The 21,844-nt window shown below is 36.2% G+C and overlaps 2 protein-coding genes across 3 annotated transcripts; both read left to right on the top strand.

The window, feature by feature from the left end:
- Nucleotides 1-350: 350 nt before the first annotated feature.
- On the top strand, nt 351-3,965 carry LOC125826102 (uncharacterized). Of its 2 annotated transcripts, none has more exons than XM_049505406.1 (6): nt 351-410; nt 1,452-2,640; nt 2,734-2,784; nt 2,862-2,960; nt 3,164-3,328; nt 3,535-3,965. In XM_049505406.1, the coding sequence occupies exons 2-6, from the start codon at nt 1,474-1,476 to the stop codon at nt 3,688-3,690; spliced, it is 1,638 nt and encodes a 545-aa protein (XP_049361363.1). In that variant the 5' UTR covers nt 351-410; nt 1,452-1,473; the 3' UTR covers nt 3,691-3,965. The 2 variants fall into 2 exon arrangements, with proteins under 2 accessions (XP_049361363.1, XP_049361364.1); XM_049505407.1 differs by having other exon boundaries at nt 2,865-2,960.
- Nucleotides 3,966-5,502: 1,537 nt separating this feature from the next.
- On the top strand, nt 5,503-21,766 carry LOC125826108 (delta-aminolevulinic acid dehydratase, chloroplastic). Its single transcript, XM_049505413.1, has 13 exons — nt 5,503-5,551; nt 6,216-6,541; nt 7,670-7,781; nt 7,858-7,931; nt 9,311-9,379; nt 9,462-9,545; nt 9,646-9,715; nt 17,802-17,857; nt 19,076-19,197; nt 19,623-19,694; nt 19,790-19,871; nt 19,979-20,056; nt 21,183-21,766. Exons 2-13 carry the CDS (start codon nt 6,236-6,238, stop codon nt 21,348-21,350), a joined length of 1,293 nt encoding a protein of 430 aa, XP_049361370.1. The 5' UTR covers nt 5,503-5,551; nt 6,216-6,235; the 3' UTR covers nt 21,351-21,766.
- The last annotated feature ends 78 nt before the right edge of the window (nt 21,767-21,844 follow it).

Below are 21,844 nucleotides of genomic sequence, written 5' to 3' on the forward strand. Positions count from 1 at the left end.
CATAAATTAATATTAATTTTTTGATGTTCCGAGTTTACATTAGAGATCCAACTAAATTGGGATAAAGTGAATAGGTGAATTTTCTCCATATCCCAAACTTAAATCTGAAATTTCTGATAAAAGAATGGAGCAATCTAACCACCGCACCGAGCTTTAGTTTAACTTGTAGTGGAACATGACGTATCGCCGGTAAAGTTGAAGGAACAGCCGTCGATCTTTGACTTTCCTCAAACAATTGGCTGATCCAACGGCTGACACTATTTTAGTCCTCCTTTCAATCTGCGTCGGATCCTTCCTATATAGTTCATACTTTACGCGTATCTCTCTCTCTCTAAAGTTCTTTTTCTTTTGCACCATTTTATTTGAACAATACTTTTCCTTTTTGGGTAGAGAAGAAGAAGAAGAAGAAGGTAGTTGAACAATCAACAATATTTCAATTTTTATTATAATTAATTGTTTTGACTCATCATTGATCATTATCAATTCAATTTTGTCAACTGTGTAATACAATTTTTTTTTTGCCCAAAATTCAAATAAGAGTTTCCTTCTATTTGGGTCAACTGATTGATTATTAAGTCATTTTTCTTGTTAGAATTCAAAAGTAAGAAAGTTAACTTCTTTTTTTTTGTTGATAATTTTGTAAGTTTTTGGTTGAGCTTTTCTTGTTATTTCTTGTATGGAGTAGTAATACAAATATTTGATATTCAATAATCTTAGTCAACTGTAAGTTGATATGGGTTTGGAGGTTTTTGATTGTATATAAGTTTTGATTTTCCTGATAGGGGTTTTCATATTGTTTTGATGTCCTTTTGAGTTTTCTGATTAACTCTCATGGTATTTCTTTTTTCATTTTCTTGAGTTTTTGAAGTTTTGATTGTTTCGTGTTGTGACTTGGTGGATAGATACACGGTATCTGTGTTGGTGGGAGGTAGCAGGTATCGGTTATCAAAAAGAATTTGTTTCTGTTATGATCAGCTTTTTGGGGGATTCTATGTTTCTGTTCATCAGCTGGGGTAGCTGTGCTCAACAGTTACTGCCTTGTTTATGCTGTTATTTATGTTTATCTTCTAAAAATCTACGACATTCTGAAGGATTGAATAATCAGTAGTTTAATTCTTGTAACGAGAAGTCAATGAACTTCTGTAGATATCTCTTGTGTCAGTTTTAATGGCGTATATGAGGTTCAAGTAGTTTTAGCTGTCAATGAATTGTTGGAAACCTACAAGTTAATTATTCTTGAAATTTCTACATGTAAAATGAATGTGAGTTCTCCAAGGTGCAGAGCTTTTGAACTTCATTGTTCTTGAAGCCTTGGAGATTGTCATACTATGTTTTGGAAAACAGCTTTTAAGTTCTGACTTGACCTGCTTAAGGGTATTAGTCATTTTCTATCATTTAATTTTGTAAACATATGGCATTGTTGATGCTAATTATTGTATGTGGTTTGACAGGATTTGGTGGTTAGTGTAATCAATGGATGTATATTCTGGCAAAAGAGCTAAAAATGGGCTTGTCGTGCCCAGAAGAGGTTTAAGGGATACTGCTGATAGCAGAGATGAAGATGTTCAGCTGCTCTCGCGGCTTGAATGCAGTTGCCGGCTCAACCATTTGAAGAGCAGCTGTGTTGGAACTAAAGAGAAATCCAGATCATTTAAACCTACTTTTAATGCTTCGAATGGGAAGGATGTGGTTGGGAGTTCATCTAGGACATCTTCAGTGCTGAGTGTAAGAAACGCACGCGAGGAATCTCACATAAAATCTTTCTCTCAAGTTGGAAATGATCAGTCAGAAATTAGCTCTTTGAATGGTGTGCCAGAAGTTACAGAACAAATTCAGTCTTCGCCAGAGTATCAATTCAATATTAGTTCAGCAGCGAGAGACACTAGATCAAGCAAAGCTAGATCGACAGAAGCAGGACACTCTAGTGGAACATCCAGTGGTAAACCTCGTAAAATAGTTTGTCACAAGTCTGGTTCTTACAATCAACATACTCCAATGCATGCCTCTGTTTCTTCACAATCTAAAGCCATTGATTCTGGAAAGCGGCCCTGTAGCAGTGGGGCTGGATATGGGTTGAGAAATCTAAAATGTAAGTCCATATCAGATGTCCTCCCAAATAATTGTTCAACGTTGGAATCAAGATTTAGTAGAAGGGACATGGTAAAAAGGAGAAATACCGAAGGTGAAAGCAGTTCATCTGCTAAAGGGAAGAAAAATACCAAGGCTTCACAGAGAGAAAAGCATGTCACTCGTCAAACTCATGGAATCTCCATCTCTGAGTCAAGAAGTGGCAGAAATTTGGATTATAGTGTGAATAATCATGCTTTGTCAGTTCAGACCCGCAGGTCAATGAATGTGAATTCTAGGTTTAGGGGTCCAGTACAAGATTCATTGCAAACTGAGTCCTCTGGCTTAGTCCAAAGTTTACATCGGCCTGAAATGCCAGATCTCAATCTGGAGTCATCAAGCCAATTGTTCACAGATGGCTCTTCATCAAGTGATTTTAGTTCTTATAGTTTTCCTGGAAATGATATTGATGATTTACCCAGTGTAGTGCCCTTCACTTCTGCCGAACTAGGTATTAACCGATTAATGAACCACCAGACCTTACAGCGATATAACATGGATGGAGTTGCTCAGGTATTTACCAGACGAATCTAAATTATTCTGTTTCCCAAAATTTACATGATTTTTGTTTAAGATATTTGATTTGCTTACTGCTTCACTTTACAGGTATTATTGGCACTTGAGAGAATGGAAGCAGATGAAGAGTTAACATATGAGGTATATTTTAGTACTTCAGACCGCCTGACAATGTCCTATCTGGATTTATCAATGGAACTATTGTTTTCTGTTTACAGCAGCTGCTTGCATTGGAGACGAACTTGCTGTTTAGCGGCCTTAACTTCTATGACCAGCATAGGGACATGAGACTGGATATAGATAGCATGTCCTATGAGGTCTGTTTTGCAGTTCTGATACTTTATGAGTACTGAGTATTTAAAAAAGTATTCATTCTTATATCAACAATCTAAGAAAGTCATTTTCTAGCTGAAATCTTCTCAAGTTAGAGTACTATTCCTTGGGGGGTAAAAGAATAGCTTTTCTCCCGGTATAGTATGATTCTATAGCTTCCAGGTCATGATTTATTGCTTGTGAACAGGAATTACTAGCTCTTGAAGAGAGGATGGGCACTGTCAGCACAGCTCTGCCGGAGGAAGCAGTATCAAAGTGTCTTCAAAGAAGCATTTATCAAGGCATGCACTCGGAACTAGGGGCATTTGGAGGTGATGGGGATGAAGCTGAGATCAAATGCAGTATTTGTCAGGTACATTTACCTATTTTTATATTTACTGAAGTGGACGATTCTTTATGTTACATCTCGTCTCTGAAAACATGTAGGAGCCAGAAAACGTGTGCTTAGACCTAATAAGAGTCGGATCTTGCCATCCTTGACGTTGTTTCTTAAGCTTTTAGGATGCTCTATCTAGATGACAGCGTACTTTCAGACACTAAGCACATAATGTTTTGCAGGAGGATTATGTGATTGGAGATGAAATTGGAAAGTTGGAATGCAAGCATGGTTATCACATGGAATGTGTACAACAATGGTTAAAGCACAAGAATTGGTGCCCAATCTGCAAGACATCAGCAGCAGCTTCATCAAAGCTAACAACAGCACCATCTTAGTTTAGATCAATTCAAACACCAAATCCGACGAAAAAATAAAATAAAAATAAATTTAGACACCAAAATTCCAGATGTGGGGAAGCTGAATTGTTTCCTTACTGTACAAGTTCATCCAGATGGTTGGTTCTAGCATTTTATTTTTCTCCTTTTTCCTTGATTCTTGTACATTTTGTGTTTCACTTGTAAATATTTGACATTTTAAGCTGTAAGCTCAGGTTTTTATTAAGAATGAATTACAAGGATATAAGTAAGCTACTAACTAAAGCCATGACATGGTTCGAAGGTACTTTATTTCGGTTGTAAAGGTTTCTTGTTCCGGTTGTAAAGCTCGTAGATGGAAAATGAAAGAGGATGAGCTGGTCCTTTTGCTCAACTAACCTCCAAAGGACTCAAAAGTAATACTACAAAACTAATGTATTGGCTAAATGTGTAACTAACTTTCCAATGGGTACATCCCACGTCCACAGCCTCTCGTACAACTTCCCAAGCACGAAAACACCTCATAATCTTTGTAACATTGATTGATTAAAGCAACTCTTTTAAATGAAAACACACACTTTGGTGTATAAAACATTCCTCGTTGGTAAGATTTGGAGAAAGTCTACATTTTGAGATGTGATGTAGACAATTTATCACAATATAAGCTTTTTCTACACTCAGAATATGATATATTCTAATACAAATATTGGTGATTGTTTTCATGACTTAAACGTGCTTACGAATTGAGCCGCTTTAATGGAATGTGCGTGGCTGCGTGCCTTTGAAGTCCTAAAAGCAAAGATTTTTGCAGATATATCTAGAAAAAATGGTTTATTATTAATAAACGATTTAGTCTTAACTAACGAACTTATTTAAAAGGCCACTTATTGATAAATGCTTTTATTAAAATCATTAAATTGTTTAGTTATTAAAATGATTTATTTTTTTTGCAATTAACTGACTGTTTTATTAATCACCAAGTGATATATACAAATCCGAGTAAATTAATACCCTGGTTTCTCCTCATGATATCCTTATAGCAGCCTAAGAAATCTAAAAAAACAGAGATCCTATAATGAACATATAGCTTCAAACAGCTTCCTATTGCCCCTCACTCTTATACATGTGTTTGTCTTTATTGTATGAAGCAAGGTCTCTTTTGCTTTGGTAACTCGCTGGAATATTCAGACATTTTTCACACCAAACCTCATATATCACTGCTGTTAAAAATCCGAACCTAACAATTTCTGCCTCGCCTGATCATTGGTTACTGAGAGGCACAAGCTTTTAAAAGGGTCTTTCGTGCTGCTCTAGTGATTAAACTGATTTTATTTATGAAATAGTTTCAACTACATACCAATATTTTTTAAAAATTCGACTTAAAATTTAATTGCTTAATTAATTAATGAAATGACGATTTACTTAGCATTCTCTCCCCCTTTTCTCACTTTTCATGTGTACAAAAAAACAAAGAGGAAAAAATGAGAATTTTACAATTTAGGTAAATAATTACATGTGAAAGAAATTCACACCAAATATCAAGATTAAAGAAAATAATTCAAAGCTTATATTCCTAAATTCAAGATTACTTTTTTAATTATTTTAATAAATAATAGGGTTGGTAACAACTAAACCAAAGAGGGGCCCAACAAGAAGCATACGACATTTGACTGGACAAATTTTGTACTGAAATCTGTCTTCTTCTCTGAATTCGCCATCTTATTGATCTTCAGATAAGATTATTGAACTCTCCTTCTTCTCCCTCCCTTCCTCCACAGGTTAAATTTTGCTCCTCTTTTTCTTGGTGTTCTGTAAAATTACTTGAGAAAAATCACATCTTTGGCTCAATTTTACTTTTCAATACCTCAAATTGTCAATTCTTGTAATATAAAGCTCTTTCGGTTTTACTCTAGTTCATTCGTACATTTTGAATTCACTTTTATTTTGCCAATTGATTGAGAAAATTATATGTTAAGCTCAATTATGGTTTGGAATGCTAAAAATCAATTCTTGTTATGCAGTCTCTTTTGGGTGGGTGGGGGTTGTTTCTGATATTGGATTTGCTTCAGTTGGATAGATGAATTTGAAAGTTCCTATCTTTTTTGGGTTTTCTCCAAATAGCTCAAGAAATCACATATTCATCTCCATTGTGCTTACAAATGCTAAAATTTCTAGTCTTGCAATGAAAGTTTTTCTAGGTTCTTGTTGTTATTGGTTTTATTAACAGAATCATTAGAAAAATTCTGGTTTTGGGTCAATTTTTTTGAGAAAATTACATCTTATGCTCAATTATGTATTGGATGGTCAAATTCCAATTTTGTGATGTATTGATTTTTGTGTGTGTGTTTTTTTTTTGTGCGTGTGGATTTGCTGCAATAAAATGATGCATTTGAAAGTTCTAAGAAATCGCATTTGTAGCTAAATTATGCTTTGTAAAGCTCAAAATTCCATCTGTAAAATATGATCTTTTCGGGTATGGGATTTCGATTTGTGTGCATATTATGGGATTTCAAATTGTAATATATGCACTTTCCCTCATATTGTAGTGCTGCTTATCTGAGCAATCATGGCTTCTGTGGCAATGTTGAACGCACCTTGTAATATTGGAGCTGTAAAGTTTGAGGTGAAACTGAAGCCATCACCAAATTTGTTTTGTGCACGGCCTTCTGTTAAGTTGAATCGAAGGAGGGTGTTGACCATTAGAGCTAGCAAGGAAGGGCATGATAATGGGTCTAGTTCAGGGCCCTTGAGAAAGATGGGCTTGAGTGATGAGGAGTGTGAGGCTGCTGTAGTTGCCGGAAATGTGCCTGAAGCTCCTCCGGTTCCACCAAAGCCGGCTGCACCTGCCGGTACCCCTCTTGTGTCTTCACTGGTTAGTTTTGAGACATCATTATTTGTAATTATGTCAATTTGCCATTTTAGAGATGGCGAGGAAGTGTTCTAAGTGGACCACCTTTTTCATTAGTTTTGGAGGAGTGTTTTGATTGCTTTTTGACTTTGGTTTTGGTGGCATATTTTCTAATCTGCTAAATATTATTTCCCTATCTCCATATCAAATTGTTACAGGAATTAGATGTTTCATGAGTCCAGAGTGTTTGATTTATTTTTAATTGAACTGGCCAGATGTAAGTTGGTTACTATGGTGTACTTACATGTAATTCACAATGTTTCTGAATGACAAGTAACTTACCAACTGTTAAAATAGCAGAAGCAGTGGAGAACAAATTGCTCTGACAACTTGGTCACAATTGAGTATAGGCATCTCAATAAATGATAACTGACTTAGGATATAAAAAATGGATTCATCTACTGAATTGAGGCAAAAATTTCATAAAATGCTAGTACTGTATTGGAGGACTGCTTAGCTATTGTCGATGGGTGTTATTACATTTTGAATTCAAGATTCTTTAAAACATTTTTCAAGAGTTCTAGTACAGAAAGGCGAAAGCCTTATAAAGGAAAGTGACCATACTTTGAGAAAATTACACCGGACTATAAAATCTTGAAGTTGACAGATAAGGTCTAACAATAACTTCTTTGAACATCTTTGACTATTCTTATCTGGAAGGAGGATGCAGAATCTTGAATTTGATACTTGCAAATTACATGATATTTACTTATAGTGTATTTCTTGTATTTTTAGAAACATTGAGGGTCTTTATTCCATTTACACAAGATGATCAGCGATCATTGTTAGACATTCCTATGAATACTTGACTCTGAAGATGGTGTAATTAATGTTTTATCCTTCAACTTCTGGAAAAAAATATCCTTCAACTTCTACTCTTCTTGTAGGCTGTCAGTGGGTACTACATTTATTATTTTGTAAGTAATAGTGTTAACTTGTTTAGTTTGTGTATATGATAGCATCTTGGTTGAATTGTTGAACTGTATAAAGATTTTTTGGTGATAATGCTTTAATGTAGACTCAATACTGCATCAGAAGTTGATAGATTGATTTGCTATGTGCCTAGCTAATGACTAGATGTTGCTTGTATAGCCAATTAATAGGAGACCACGCCGTAATCGTAGGTCGTCAGTAGCAAGAGCTGCATTCCAGGAAACAAATATAAGCCCTGCGAATCTTGTATATCCACTATTTATTCATGAAGGTGAGTACTTGTCTGAGTTACTTCCTCTCTGCTTATAACCTGTATCAATCTGTTCTTACAAATTGCACACTTGCAGGTGAAGAGGACACACCTATTGGAGCAATGCCTGGATGTTATAGGCTTGGATGGAGGCATGGTCTTGTTGAAGAGGTCCGTGAGCTATCCCTGGGATTCTTCGTCCTCTATAATGACTTTGCATTCTTAGATCAAAGTTTCAGCATTTTGATTCCTTAATTCAATATGGGTATCACTCACTCTTGTTAGGATTATCAACGACATGCTTGTCTAGATTCTGACTGTGCTCTTGTCTGGCAAAAATAATTAAAATAACACTGTCAAGAACTGTGCTGTCAGATTCCTCTGAGTCACTCGCTGTGTGTAATAAGAGAGGTGTGCGTGCTGGACATGTTATTCAGTATTTTAAATATATACAAGACTTCAATTACAGCTACCAGAACAACGTATAATTTTGGAATTCAGGTCTGAATATTCATTGTCACTTTGCGAGGTTGGGTAGGATGAAAGACATCATTTTTTTTAAATAATGAAAGACCTGCAAAGATTTCCTTTTTTTACCAAAACAGTATTTAATTATAATCTTACAGTGCAAAAATCTGTCTTTTTTTTCCATCTTAAAAGAGACTGATTTATTCACTGGAAGATGATAGTTAAATACTGGTTTGGTAAAAAGGAAATCTTTGCACGTCCTAGGTACAGGTTTAAGTGTAGATATCAGGAAAAAGGAAAGAGCAATAAACAGAGAAAAAAAAAAGAAACGCATACAACAACTATCACAATTTACTACTACACCTCAATCCCAAGCAAATTTGGGGATCAGACAAGCTACCATGTGTATCTCATGTATATACTTATTTGCTAATAGGTTGAGAATGTATAGGATGACTCTTTTAATGGAGGAAATCACCTTGGAGGCTAAGAAGTACTTTTGGCGATAATTGGTACTTTTACAATTCTTATTGTCCATGTTATTGACAGACCTCATGTACAATATTCAAGGAAACCTACATTTGCTTGAACAGAAATCAAACAAAGTACTTGTAAGCTAAAATTAGTTGCTGTAAATCTGTTGTAACAAAATTGGAGTCTCCTAAATAAGAATTGAGGTGCTAAAAAGGGTGAAAAAAGGGCAGGTTAAAATCCAGTGGATGATAAATGGGTAGGCTATAGATGGGTTTGTAGGCTGCACTCAATTGCTCATCTGTAGTTGCCGCCTCTGATTGAGAAGTAAATACCAAATGGAACTGGAACATTTCTAGAATTTTACCAGCTTCCAGAATATGATCATTCTTGACACTTACTGTCATATGCTTTTAGAGGGCTCATATAAATCTTGTCAATGATTTGGTTCCAATCTTGCAGTCCATGACACATGATTTTCAGTACTTAACAAATATGGCTTGGTTAAAGATACATCTAGATCATATTTAGTGATTCAACTGCGATCATAGCACCTTTGTAATACTTCTGTGCATTCTTTTGAGCAAGTGGATTTACTTTTTCTTATGCAGGTCGCAAAGGCAAGGGATGTTGGAGTCAACAGCATTGTGCTCTTCCCAAAAGTTCCAGATGCTTTAAAGGTCCTCTTCTAGACATCTACCAGCATAAATTTCCATGTACCATCTGACTTCAGATTATATAACTTGTTTCCTGCAACTTCAGACCTCTACAGGAGATGAAGCTTACAATGACAATGGATTAGTGCCCCGAACAATACGTTTGCTGAAAGACAAATACCCTGATCTTGTATGTAGATACATGTCATCTGGTTTCTTTTATCTGCTTAAACAACTTTTCTGTGGGAAAACCCTGGCGCTTCCTCTGATGTTTGATGTGTTTTCAATAGGTTATCTACACTGATGTTGCTTTGGATCCATATTCATCTGATGGGCATGATGGCATTGTCAGAGAAGATGGTAAGACATACTTTTGTGTTCGTACCAGCCTAATGGGAAAACCTTTTATTGTTGAATTACATAAAAATTAAGAAGCAGTTCTAATAGATATAATACACATGAACCCATGGAATCCATTCTGTAAATTCTATCTCATATAGCACATCCTATTATTGTAGCTATGTTTATTATCTCTGTTAACTTTGAATTGATGCTGATGCAATGAGGTAAGTTCTCTTTCTTGGTTATGGTGATAGCAGTTAGTGTACTTCGGTTTTTAGCTTCCTGAGTTATTGTATGAAGGAGGAAGTTGTCTTTTGCACTGGAATATTTGGATAATGATCTTTTCTTTCATCATTTTGGGTCACTATAAAGCATAGACCACTAGTAGCAAAATTCCTCTTCAACAAAAAATCATACTTTCTTGTTGAAATCATTTACTTCATATAACTTTTCAGTTCATCAAACATGAAAACTTCATACATCTTACTTTTGTGACTCCTATTTGTAAGATAATAACTGATAGCTTTTGAAACTGTACTGATTCTTGATGACACTTCATCTCTATCATGGATGCTTCCCTGGATTGCAATCCGAAATATAAATGCAAGTTATATTTACGGAAAAGGGTCAAAATTACCCCTGAACAATGCGAAATAGACCATCTCCATTGCATTTTGGGATCAAAAATACCCCTACCGTTATCTTAAGGTACCACAAATATCCTCTAGAGTTAACAGCTATGATGTGGCACACCACATGACACAAATTCCACCACCTAAGCTTGTCAACTAGGATACCCACTAAATTTTGACCCAATTTATATAGAATCCAAACCCTCACCCATTCTTGCTAGATCCGACCCATTTTAATTAAGAGGCAAACATATCCGGCAACATCTGCTCCGGCGATGTCTACAACGACAAAATCGGAGAATCTAAAGCAATTTCTTATTGTACTATCCTCTAGAAATTGAGATCTGAAATAATTTATGTTTCCTTTACATTGTACTCTAATTAATCAGGGTTGGTTGGAATTGCCAATTATGTTTGTTGTTCACAGAACTAATTAAATAATTAATGTAATAAAATGCTATGGTAATGAAATTTATGTCTCTTAAAATCTCTTTACATCTCTGGTTTGAGATTTATGAAAAAGTCTAGTATGAATATAACTTATTTTCTAGGGTGGCGGAGCACTGTCAGCGGGGGGCTGAGTCCCAATTGAAACTAAATTCTTTGATGGAGAAGTTTAGTGGGTTCTTCTAAATTGAAATTCTTTAAGCCAATTGTGTTCTTCAAAATATCCTAGTCGCTGGTCTATTGAATTGAATAACGAAAATGAGGTGAAAAGATGATGTTTGCCTCTTAATTTTAGTGGGTCGGATCTAGCAAAAATGGGTTATAGTTTGAATTATAAATTGGGTCAAAATTTAGTGGGTATCCTAGTTGGCAAGCTTAGGTGGCGGAATTAGTGTCATGTGGCGTGCCACATCACTACTGTTAACTCTTGAGGGTATTTGTGGTCTCTTAAGATAACGGCGGGGTATTTTTGATCCCAAAATGTAATGGAGGGTATAAGTGGTCTATTTCACATAGTTCAGGGGCAAGTTTGACCCTTTTCCGTTATATTTATCAAAAAGGAATTAAAGCTGCATTTATCATTGCTAATAATTTTATAGAAAATATTTGCTGTGAAGATGAGGAGAAAATACCTTATATTGGGCTTTTTAAGAGCTTATGATAGATAAACCTTTTTTCTTGTTTTCTCTTTCTATATATATTTTTTTAAAATAAAGATATGGATAACAAAGGCCTTTATTTGGAAAAATTGGGAATGCTTTTAATTCCTGTTGCAGAATAGAAATCTTTGTTTAGCCGCTGTAGGATTCCTAAAGCACCGTATATTTTTTTTTATTTTTGGGTAATACCACTCTCAATTAGGAATATCTGCTGTTCTGTTTGATTTAGTTTTATCCTAAAAGGAAACCAACCAACTATGTTGGTTTGATAAATATACAAACCAAACTAAATCAAATGTTTTTTTTCAGTTTTGTTTTTTTTTTCTTCGATTTTTTTAGTCACGTGAAACACAAATTCAATTCATAGCAAAAGTTAAAATCTCTCAAATGTCAATATATGTTTAGAAATAATCAAGCAGGTAGATTAACTTATCATCTATTGAAACATCCACATATGAGAAGTTCACCGTGAGACATGATAATTATCCACTAACAAAAATTAATAAAACAAATTTACATCCATCTATGCTGCCAAAATTAACTAACCTTAATGATTTAAAAATAATATACAAATCACGCCTAAATAACTTCATTATATGTGAACAGAAAAATCAAGCAAGCATCACGAACATGTTAAGACAAATTTACAATTTTTGTTGTTGTTAAAACTATATAAAGTTCTAAAAGAATATCTAAAAATTGATATCTATGTGTATGGAATTATACAAAATCCAATTGATACAAGTCAAAGGACAAGTTATTTCAGTCAATTTGGTTTGTTTTTTAGTAACACCTAACTCTCTTTCAAAGTTCCAATACTGCAGTTTGTATGTGTTTGAGAAAGGCTTCCAACAGTTGATAGCTTTAGCATGGCCTTAGTTATGAATGTTTGTCAAAGTTTTGTTGGTGACATTTGTACTTGTTTCCTCTGTTGTTAATTGTGTATCTCCTCTTTTGCATCAATGATATTTTCTTTTCCATAAAAGGAATAGAATTGGATGAATTTCTGAAGACTAAGCTCAAATATGAGAGAAGAAGAAAGAAGAAATTGTATTCAATAATCCTCACTGAATCAATCTTTACAGAGTATCAATACAACCATATTTATAGTGTGAACTCTAACTAACTCACTTAGTTAATTCTAACTTAACCATAGTTATCTTTGTAACAGAATTACTAACTAACTTCATGACATTACTGTTCACAATGTAACTAACTCGTATGGAAGCTTCTACACTATCACTACATTCAACACCCTTCCTCAAGCTGACGGCTGGAAAATATCTTTCAGACTTAGCTTGGACATCAAGTGTGAGTGAGGAGCTTTCCATAGACCTTTTGTGAGCAGATCAGCTAGCTGGTCTTTAGTTGATACATGATGAGTCTTGACCATTCCCTGTAGTATTTTTTCTCGCACAAAATAACAATCAATGTCAAAATGTTTAGTTCGTTCATGAAATATCGGATTAGCTGCAATCTGTATAGCAGCCTTGCTATCACAGAATAGATTCACTGGTTGCTTGATAGTTACTCCTAATTCTTTATAAATTCCAATAAGCCAAGTTATTTCTGCAACTGCTGAAGCCATACTCCTGAATTCAGCTTCAGCAGAGCTCCTTGCAACTGTTTCCTGTTTCTTTGATTTCCAAGTAATAATTGCTTCTCCAAATTTTGCCAAATAACCTGTGACTGACTTTCTTGTTTGCACACAAGTTCCCCAGTCAGAGTCACAATAGATTGTTAAGTTTCCTGAGCTTTGAGCTGGCATAAACAAACCTAAACCAGGTGCTGACTTGATATACTTGACCACTCTAAGAGCAGCCTCCATATGTGACTGTTTGGGAGCATGCATAAACTGACTTAGAGTTTGTACTGCAAATGAGATATCCACCCTGGTCATTGTTAGATATAGTAGCCTCCCTACTAGCCTTTGGTACCTTCCAATATCTTCTAAGGGCATGTCTTCTTCTGTAGATTTGGATCCTTGCACGTGAGAGTCAAACTCAATTGATGTGAGCTTGGAACTTGGATCCAAAGGTGTATAGACTGGTTTGGCTCCACTCAACCCCATCTCAGAGATCAATTCCAAAGCATATTTTCTTTGGCTCATCACATACCCTTCCTGAGACCTAGAAAATTCAATCCCAAGGAAGAATTTCAGTTCCCCCAAATCCTTCATTTTGAACTTAAGCTTCAAGTCATTTCTAGTTTGAATTATCAGATCATTGCAACTACCAGTCACTAAGAGATCATCAACATATACCAGCACTACTATCAGGTTTTGATCTACATTCTTAGTAAAAAGAGAGTAATCATAGTGACTTTGAACAAAGCCTAATTGAACTAAAGCTTCAGTCAACTTAATATTCCAACACCTTGGCGCTTGCTTCAAACCATAAAGTGACTTATGGAGTTTGCAGACTTTCCCAGACTCCGCCTGCCTGCAAAATCCAGGAGGAATAACCATATACACCTCCTCAGGAAGATCACCTTGTAAAAAAGCATTGTGCACATCCATTTGAAATATAGGCCAGTGCTTAGCAGCAGCAATAGCCAATACTGATCTGACAGTGACCATCTTTGCAACCGGAGAAAAAGTCTCTGAATAATCCAACCCTTCTTTCTGATTGAACCCTTTGGCCACAAGCCTAGCTTTATACCTCTCAACAGCCCCTGAAGCTAGATACTTAACCTTAAACACCCATTTACAACCAATAGGATGCTTGCCTGGGGGTAGATCAGTAATGGTCCATGTCTGATTGTCCTCTAGAGCAGATATCTCTGATTTCATAGCTTCCACCCAAAGAGGATCAGAAGCAGCTTCAGTAAAGGATGTAGGTTCAACAATGCTGGAATAAGCAGCTAAGGCATGACCATAGGCAGGTGAAAGATTGGCATAGCTGACATGATTGGATACTGGATAAACACAGCTAGTTATGGGCTGAGAAGTAAGGAAATCTTGCATCCATATAGGAGGTCTACTGGTCCTGGAAGATCTCCTAACAGGAGGAGGGACATCAGGGATACACGTAGACTCAGAAATAGGACAAGAAGGGGTTGTAGGAAGAACAACAGTAGGAAGAGAATCAGCATACAATTCTGAAAACTTGAGGACAGGAAATATAGGAGAAACAGTAGAGTTAATATGCTGGAATGGGAAAATATCTTCATGAAACATCACATCCCTGCTGACTAGAAACTCATGTGTGTGTAAAGACCATAATTTGTACCCCTTTTGTAAGGCTGAATAGCCGAGAAACACAGCTGGAATAGCCCTGGAGGCAAACTTATCTACCTTCCTTACTTCTGTAGCAAAAGCCAAACAACCAAATACCTTTAAATGAGTTAAAGGAGCAGCAGTTTTAAACAGAACATTGTATGGAGTTTTCCCTGTAAGTACAGTAGAAGGAATTCTGTTTATAAGATACACACTTGTAAGGACACATTCACCCCAAAACTTGAGTGGCAGACTTGCTTGAAACCTTAATGCTCTGGCAGTGTTTAGGATGTGTCTGTGTTTTCTCTCAACCACTCCATTTTGCTGTGGAGTATAGACACAAGAACTTTGATGAAGAATGCCTAGGGACAGTAATAAAGTATCTACCTGTGAATTGAAAAATTCACAACCATTATCTGTCCTCAGAATCTTTACTGTTGCTGTGAACACATTACTGACCATAGTAAGAAAATCCTTGAGAGCTACAATCACCTCTGATTTAGAATTGAGTAAGATTAACCAAGTATATCTAGAACAATCATCAACTATGGTTAGAAAAAATCTCTTTCCATCATGAGTAGGCACTCTGTAGGGACCCCAGACATCAGCATGTAAAGTATGAAAACAAGTAGAAGTTGTGGTATGACTCAATGGAAAAGAAAGTCTGGATTGTTTAGCTAATGGACATACAGTGCAGGATACATCAGACTTACAAGATACATTGTGAAAACAACCAAGTTTTTTTAGAGTAGCTATTGGTACATGACCAAGTCTCCTATGCCAAAGAGACAAATTGCTACTGTTAGCAGGTATTACAGAATCAGACTTAGAAACAGCTACTACATTAGCTATAGAGGACTTCAATGGAGCTACTTGTGACTTCAGCTGACAATCAACCTGAAGAACATATAGATCATCCTCCAACTTGCCAATCCCCCTCACCTTCCCACTGGAGAGGTCCTGAAATATACAAAAGTCAGGATAAAATAGCACACCACAGTTTAATTCCCTTGTTAACTTTGGTACAGACAGCAGGTTGTACTTGAACTCAGGAATATGAAGTACATTATGTATACCAACCCCTCCCAAAATCTGTGAAGAACCAGTGTTAACAACCGTAGCTAAACTACCAGTTGGCAAATGAACTCTCCCTTCTTGTGAGGCATGGATTGATGTAAATTTGGTTAGCAGGTTAGAGTTATTGACCATGTGTTTAGATGCTCCAGAATCTATAATCCATTTAGCATCAACAGGAACTTGAGTAGGACTGTTGGTCATACCTGTTGCCTTCATAGTGGTGTTAGTGTTAGTCCTTCCATTCTCCTGATCAATGGACTGCGAGGACTGCATGTATTGTTGAGGAGTAGGAGGATATGCCCACGGTGTGGATGGATATGGATATGGCTGCAGATTAGTCATAAGAGCAGGAGAAGAACCAGGGTAAAACATACCAGTACTGGAACTTGGTTGAGAAGATCTCTGCTGCATCTGAGATCTGCCTGCGTTTGTATCACCAATACCAGTTGTGAAAGGACCCTGGCCATCAACCACTGAACCAGATGGAAAATCCATGTGACCTCCATTATGCTGATTAGAGACTCCCCTTGCAAGGTTAGCAGCTGTAATAGGTCCAGGGCTAGTTCTTCTCTTGCCCTTCCAATTGGTTGGATAACCATGTAACCTAAAACAAACAGCTCTAGTGTGACCCTTCCAGTTACAATAGTCACAATACAGATTACTGGTAGACTGTTTTTGAGGTTTGAAATTGGATCCTGAGTGAGGTGAATGGCCTGTTGCAGATGCAGAGTAGGAATCCCTCCCATGACTGAAAAAAGCCATGGCATCGGGTAGCTGTCCAGAGTGAGTAGTCTCAGTACTGATCATATTGGATTTCCCAAGAACTCTTTGACATTCTTCAGCCATCACTAAGGAATAAGCCTTGTTCACACTTGGTGTAGGATCCATCATCATAATCTGACTTCTACATTGATTGTATGATTCATTCAATCCAAGGAGAAATTGCATCAACCTCTGATACTCAAAATGAATAGCATAGGTTTTCGACACTTCACATTCACAACTAGGACAGGGCATAAGAGAATCAATTTCCATCCAAAGCTCCTTAAGCCTAGAAAAATAGCTAGCTACAGATGAGACTCCTTGAGTCAATGTAGCAATTTCCTTGTGTAGAAAAAAAATTCTAGATCCATCAACTTTGTTGAACCTCTCTTTGAGATCAACCCAAACTTGATGAGCACTACTAGCATATACTATTCCACTAAGAAGCTCCCTACTAACAGATATCATAATCCAGGAGAGAACTATTGCATTACACTTCTCCCAGAGATCATGTTGAGAGGCTGGGAACAGAGTTTTTGAGTACCTTCCATCAACAAACCCTAACTTGCCTTTGCCTAATAAGCCTATTTTCATTGATCTGCTCCATAAGGAGTAATTTTCAGATCCAGTGAGTTGAATAGAAACTAGAGAGCTACCTGGTGTATCACAAGCTTGGAGATATAGTGGATGATGTGCATCAATCACCATTGTACCACTCTGAGCTGTGTTGGTAGGAATCTCTGAGTTTTGATCAGGTGCCATTGATGAAGACCTGTAAGCTGAAATTGTTATACACGATCTGAACTGCTAAGTGAACAATGCAACAATCTTCCAGATGCACTGAGAAGCAGTGAGATCTTCAACAAAACTCCTTGAGCTCTGATACCATGAAGACTAAGCTCAAATATGAGAGAAGAAGAAAGAAGAAAGAAGAAATTGTATTCAATAATCCTCACTGAATCAATCTTTACAGAGTATCAATACAACCATATTTATAGTGTGAACTCTAACTAACTCACTTAGTTAATTCTAACTTAACCATAGTTATCTTTGTAACAGAATTACTAACTAACTTCATGACATTACTGTTCACAATGTAACTAACTCGTATGGAAGCTTCTACACTATCACTACATTCAACAATTTCCTTGTTAATAGAGGTTGAACAAAGACAATGTTTAAAGACAAACAAACACAAAAATATTTGCCTTTATGTGGTTTCTTAAAAATTGAATGACCACAAATGTACAGAGTTAATGTTGACTTTTTGAGTACTTAAGTTTGGTTTTGGTCTTCTGAAATGGCTGCAGGAGTTATCATGAATGACGAGACTGTGCATCAGTTGTGCAAGCAGGCAGTTGCTCAGGTTATCTTCTATTTCATATGATAATGTTTCTTCACAACAGACAAGCTTCCATCACTGTTTCTACTCTTGCTTGTATACATATTTTCATTTTGACCTTTGTTGATGCACCATTTTTCGTGTTCTTTGAGAATAATTTCTATAGTGCTGGCTGAGTTATTGACTTGAGAAGTTGAGATATTTTTCTTACTTTTGCAAGTAGTGTGACCTTACCGAGAAAACTATTCCACATGTCTTTTGCTGGATTCAGAGGCTGATGGATATATATCTAGTTGAAGAACAATTATTATTGATGGCCTGGTTCTCTTTCTTTTTATTGTTTTTATTCCTTTCTTTACCTACTTCTGTTTCTTTTAAGACTGAACGTGATTGTAGTCATTATGATTACTAAGTATAGAAGTTTGCAATCCCAAAAAGGTTAATTCATCCCAAGTGGGGATACAGCAACATTGATGGAGTAATGCTGGTCATGCAGGAAAACCAGCCAGAGTGGGTGTAATAGGTTGAAGGCAATGACGCTGCAGATTTGGGTGGGTGGGTGGGTGGGTGGGGGTATTGTATTAGGGTGAAAATTGGGAAAAAAACACCATTTAGTTTTATTTTAAGCGGTACCACATGTAGTACTGGATGTCACTCTGAAATTAACTTTCAAACAGTGCCATGTTAATAACTTCACAGGGGAGTGTCTGTCTGAATACTACTCTCGAATCTTCAATAACTAGGCCATTAGCTTGCAAACTAAGTCATTTCGTTGTCAGTCAAACCAGGTGGTAATAACACTTCTAGGGTTCTCAATTACTGCTCTTATGTATACTTGTTTGTCTGCGTATCCACAAGAATCTGAACCACAACTTGCAAGTTCAATATATCATCATAGAAGCCCAGTAGGACCTCAAACAACAGAAAAGAAGAAACTAGCTGCGAAAAAACACTGCCTTCTTACTTTTAAGAAAAAAACAGGAGTAACCAAATTACAACATTGAATAAAATATCCTAAAATATGATTTAGTTCAGTAATCTTTCCAATTGATGATGCTAGCTCTTGAACTTGGTTTGTCGTTGAGAATAATGAATATAAAGCTTTTCTAAATTAAAAGCAGGTATAAATCAGGTGTCTGTTCATTTTCCCTTTGCTCTTTTATGCTTGCATGCATTTTGTTGATAATTTTTTTTATCAAAATGTAGTGTCTGATCTTGTTATTTCCTCTTCTTTTATCGTAGGCCAGAGCAGGAGCAGATGTTGTCAGTCCGAGTGACATGATGGATGGTCGTGTCGGAGCAATTCGAGCAGCTCTTGATGCTGAAGGATTTCAGCATGTGTCGATCATGTCCTATACGGCAAAGTAATTTTCAAAACTCATAAGTTCTGTCAATGTAGATATTATATATAAGTCCTGGAAATATTTAGTTGTTTGCATATAGATTCAGTATTCAATGAGGCAATTTTTCTATGTTTGTGCTTTACCCCTCTTGTATATTGAGAAGTATATCTTACATCTTAGATCAAGCCTAAATGGGTTAGCAGCATCATATGGTGACTTCTCATTTTATTTTTTAATGTAAGCACTCAGAGGTAGCTTAAGATCTGGTTCTTTTCATGTAAGAGAATTTGATGATCAGTCTCTCCAATGGTTCCGGACATTAGTGGTCTAACAACTTAGAACTCGAGCTTTGTTTATTTTTATTTTTTTGCTTTTATGGATTCTTTGATATTGAAACTCAACTTCCATCTCTTTTTTTGACTTGTTAGCTTGAATTATATTTGCAGGTATGCAAGCTCCTTTTATGGACCTTTCAGAGAGGCTTTAGATTCAAATCCACGTTTTGGAGACAAGAAAACGTACTGAACAACAGACTATTATTATTTTCCTTTTATCAAATATCATTCATTATGTAGACAAAATGAGTGTCTGTGAACTTGGTTTTCACATGCAGTTATCAGATGAACCCCGCAAATTACAGAGAAGCATTAGTTGAGCTGCAAGCAGATGAATCTGAAGGAGCTGATATTCTTCTTGTTAGTAACTCATTTGTTGTTCTGCAGAAATTTGGAAATATACTATTCTTCTAAAGCTGCTGCTTCTTCTTCTTCTTCTTTTTTTTTTTTTTTTTTTTGCATATCAGGTGAAACCAGGTTTGCCTTATTTGGATATTATTAGGCTTCTTCGGGATAAATCTCCTTTGCCCATAGCTGCCTATCAGGTACTCAGATGTTCATTTCGTTTGTTTTTCATCATCTTTTTATAAGTAATCAAAGATTTTATAAATGTTTGCACTAGCCAGTGCGAGCAAACATAGCTACTGATTGTGCAGATCCCCTCTTGTATCTAAAATTGCATCAACATCCTGTACAATAACCAGGTTGCACCAAAAAACTAGCAAAATAATACTGAATATCTTTGTTTAAGGCAATGTAAATTTCTCCTATGGCCTTCAAAAGTTCTTTCAAGCCAAAAGTCCACCAAATGGCTTGAGGGATGCAATGGAACTCTAGTTTGTGCTTAAGAAGAGTTACTTCATATAACAATTCTCAAAAAAAAAGAAGAGTTACTTCATATTCAGCATTGTCATTTAGATGAGTTGCAATAATAAGTCCAACAAGTTCACTCAAGGCTTCCGATGCTTCTGTGTGACAGATTTGAGATCTCTTCAATTTACTTGCACGTTATTTTCTTTCTTGAACAATATATTTGTCACGAATTTTGGAATCTGAAACCTTTGTACAGTCTAGACTTGAGTTATTGCTCTGCAGAATTCAGGAAGATTTCTGGGGCTCTATGCTCTCAGTATTTTTCGTCAACGCTGCACTTAGTATTTCTGACTCTTGCCCGTTTGTTTACAAGCATAAGGGACTCTGAGGGTAAAGAAAGCTCTTTTTCTTGATAAATGGCCCTTGCTTCCAAATAGATCTAAATGCTTTGCCAGGTGAATGATTTTAATGAATGATGCATTAAGAGTTTAAGATTTTGTTTTTGCAGAACTGTTGAATTGTTCAGTTCGGTTAAATATAACAGTTTGATAAAGTAGCACTGGTGTATTGAATATACTTGCTAGTGGACTAATTCACACATCATCAACCATCATAGAGAAGGCATCTTTCAATCGTCATGCAAATTGGGAGTCTATTAAACAAAAAATGGAACTTGTGACATGACATATCTTCATTAGAAACTCATTTCCATATTCTTTATATGATACCCTATCATCATCTTCTTTTACAGTTTCTGGTATCTGAAAATGAATTTCTGCCAATATCCTTGAACACTAGTTTTCGCCTTCATTTCTACGCTATCGTCTTCTACAGTTTCTCGGGTTTCTTTCTTCACAGGTTTCAGGTGAATACTCAATGATTAAAGCAGGAGGGGTTCTGAAAATGATTGATGAAGAAAGGGTTATGATGGAATCATTGATGTGCCTTCGGCGAGCTGGTGCTGACATCATTTTGACCTATTTTGCTCTGCAAGCCGGTAGATGCATGTGTGGAGAGAAGAGGTAAAGCTAGCCGGATCATAAAAGGAATTCTTGTACGAAGAAGATTTTCTAGTGAACTTTGTAAATTAGTTGATGTGAGCTTTGATTTAAAAAAGTAGCAGAACAACTTATGTTAGTCGAGGGTCAATGGAAACAACCTCTCTACCTCACAAAGGTAGGGCAAGGTCTGCGTACATCCTACCCTCCCCAGACCCCCACTTGTGGGACTACACTGGGTATGTTGTTGTAATTGATTACGTTGCGTCTCTATTGTCTAATTTTCTTGGTTACTCATGAGGTAAATTTATTTAGATTATTTGATGTGAGCTTGATTTAGAGGAGAATTTGTTCTCTTTGTAACCATTTTGTTCATTTCCTAGCTCAACATTTGAAGTTATTAATAAAAAATCAAAAAAGATCAGTTAATTGTTTCAACCTCCACACATGGTATGTTGTTGTTGTTGTTTTCCCCACATTGGCAGTGCTACCATATTTTGATAAGTTTCCTTAAAGTCAATT

Source organism: Solanum verrucosum, unplaced genomic scaffold (genome assembly GCF_900185275.1).
Source record: "Solanum verrucosum unplaced genomic scaffold, falcon-dt-bn FXZP01000060.1, whole genome shotgun sequence".
Lineage (NCBI taxonomy): Eukaryota > Viridiplantae > Streptophyta > Magnoliopsida > Solanales > Solanaceae > Solanum > Solanum verrucosum.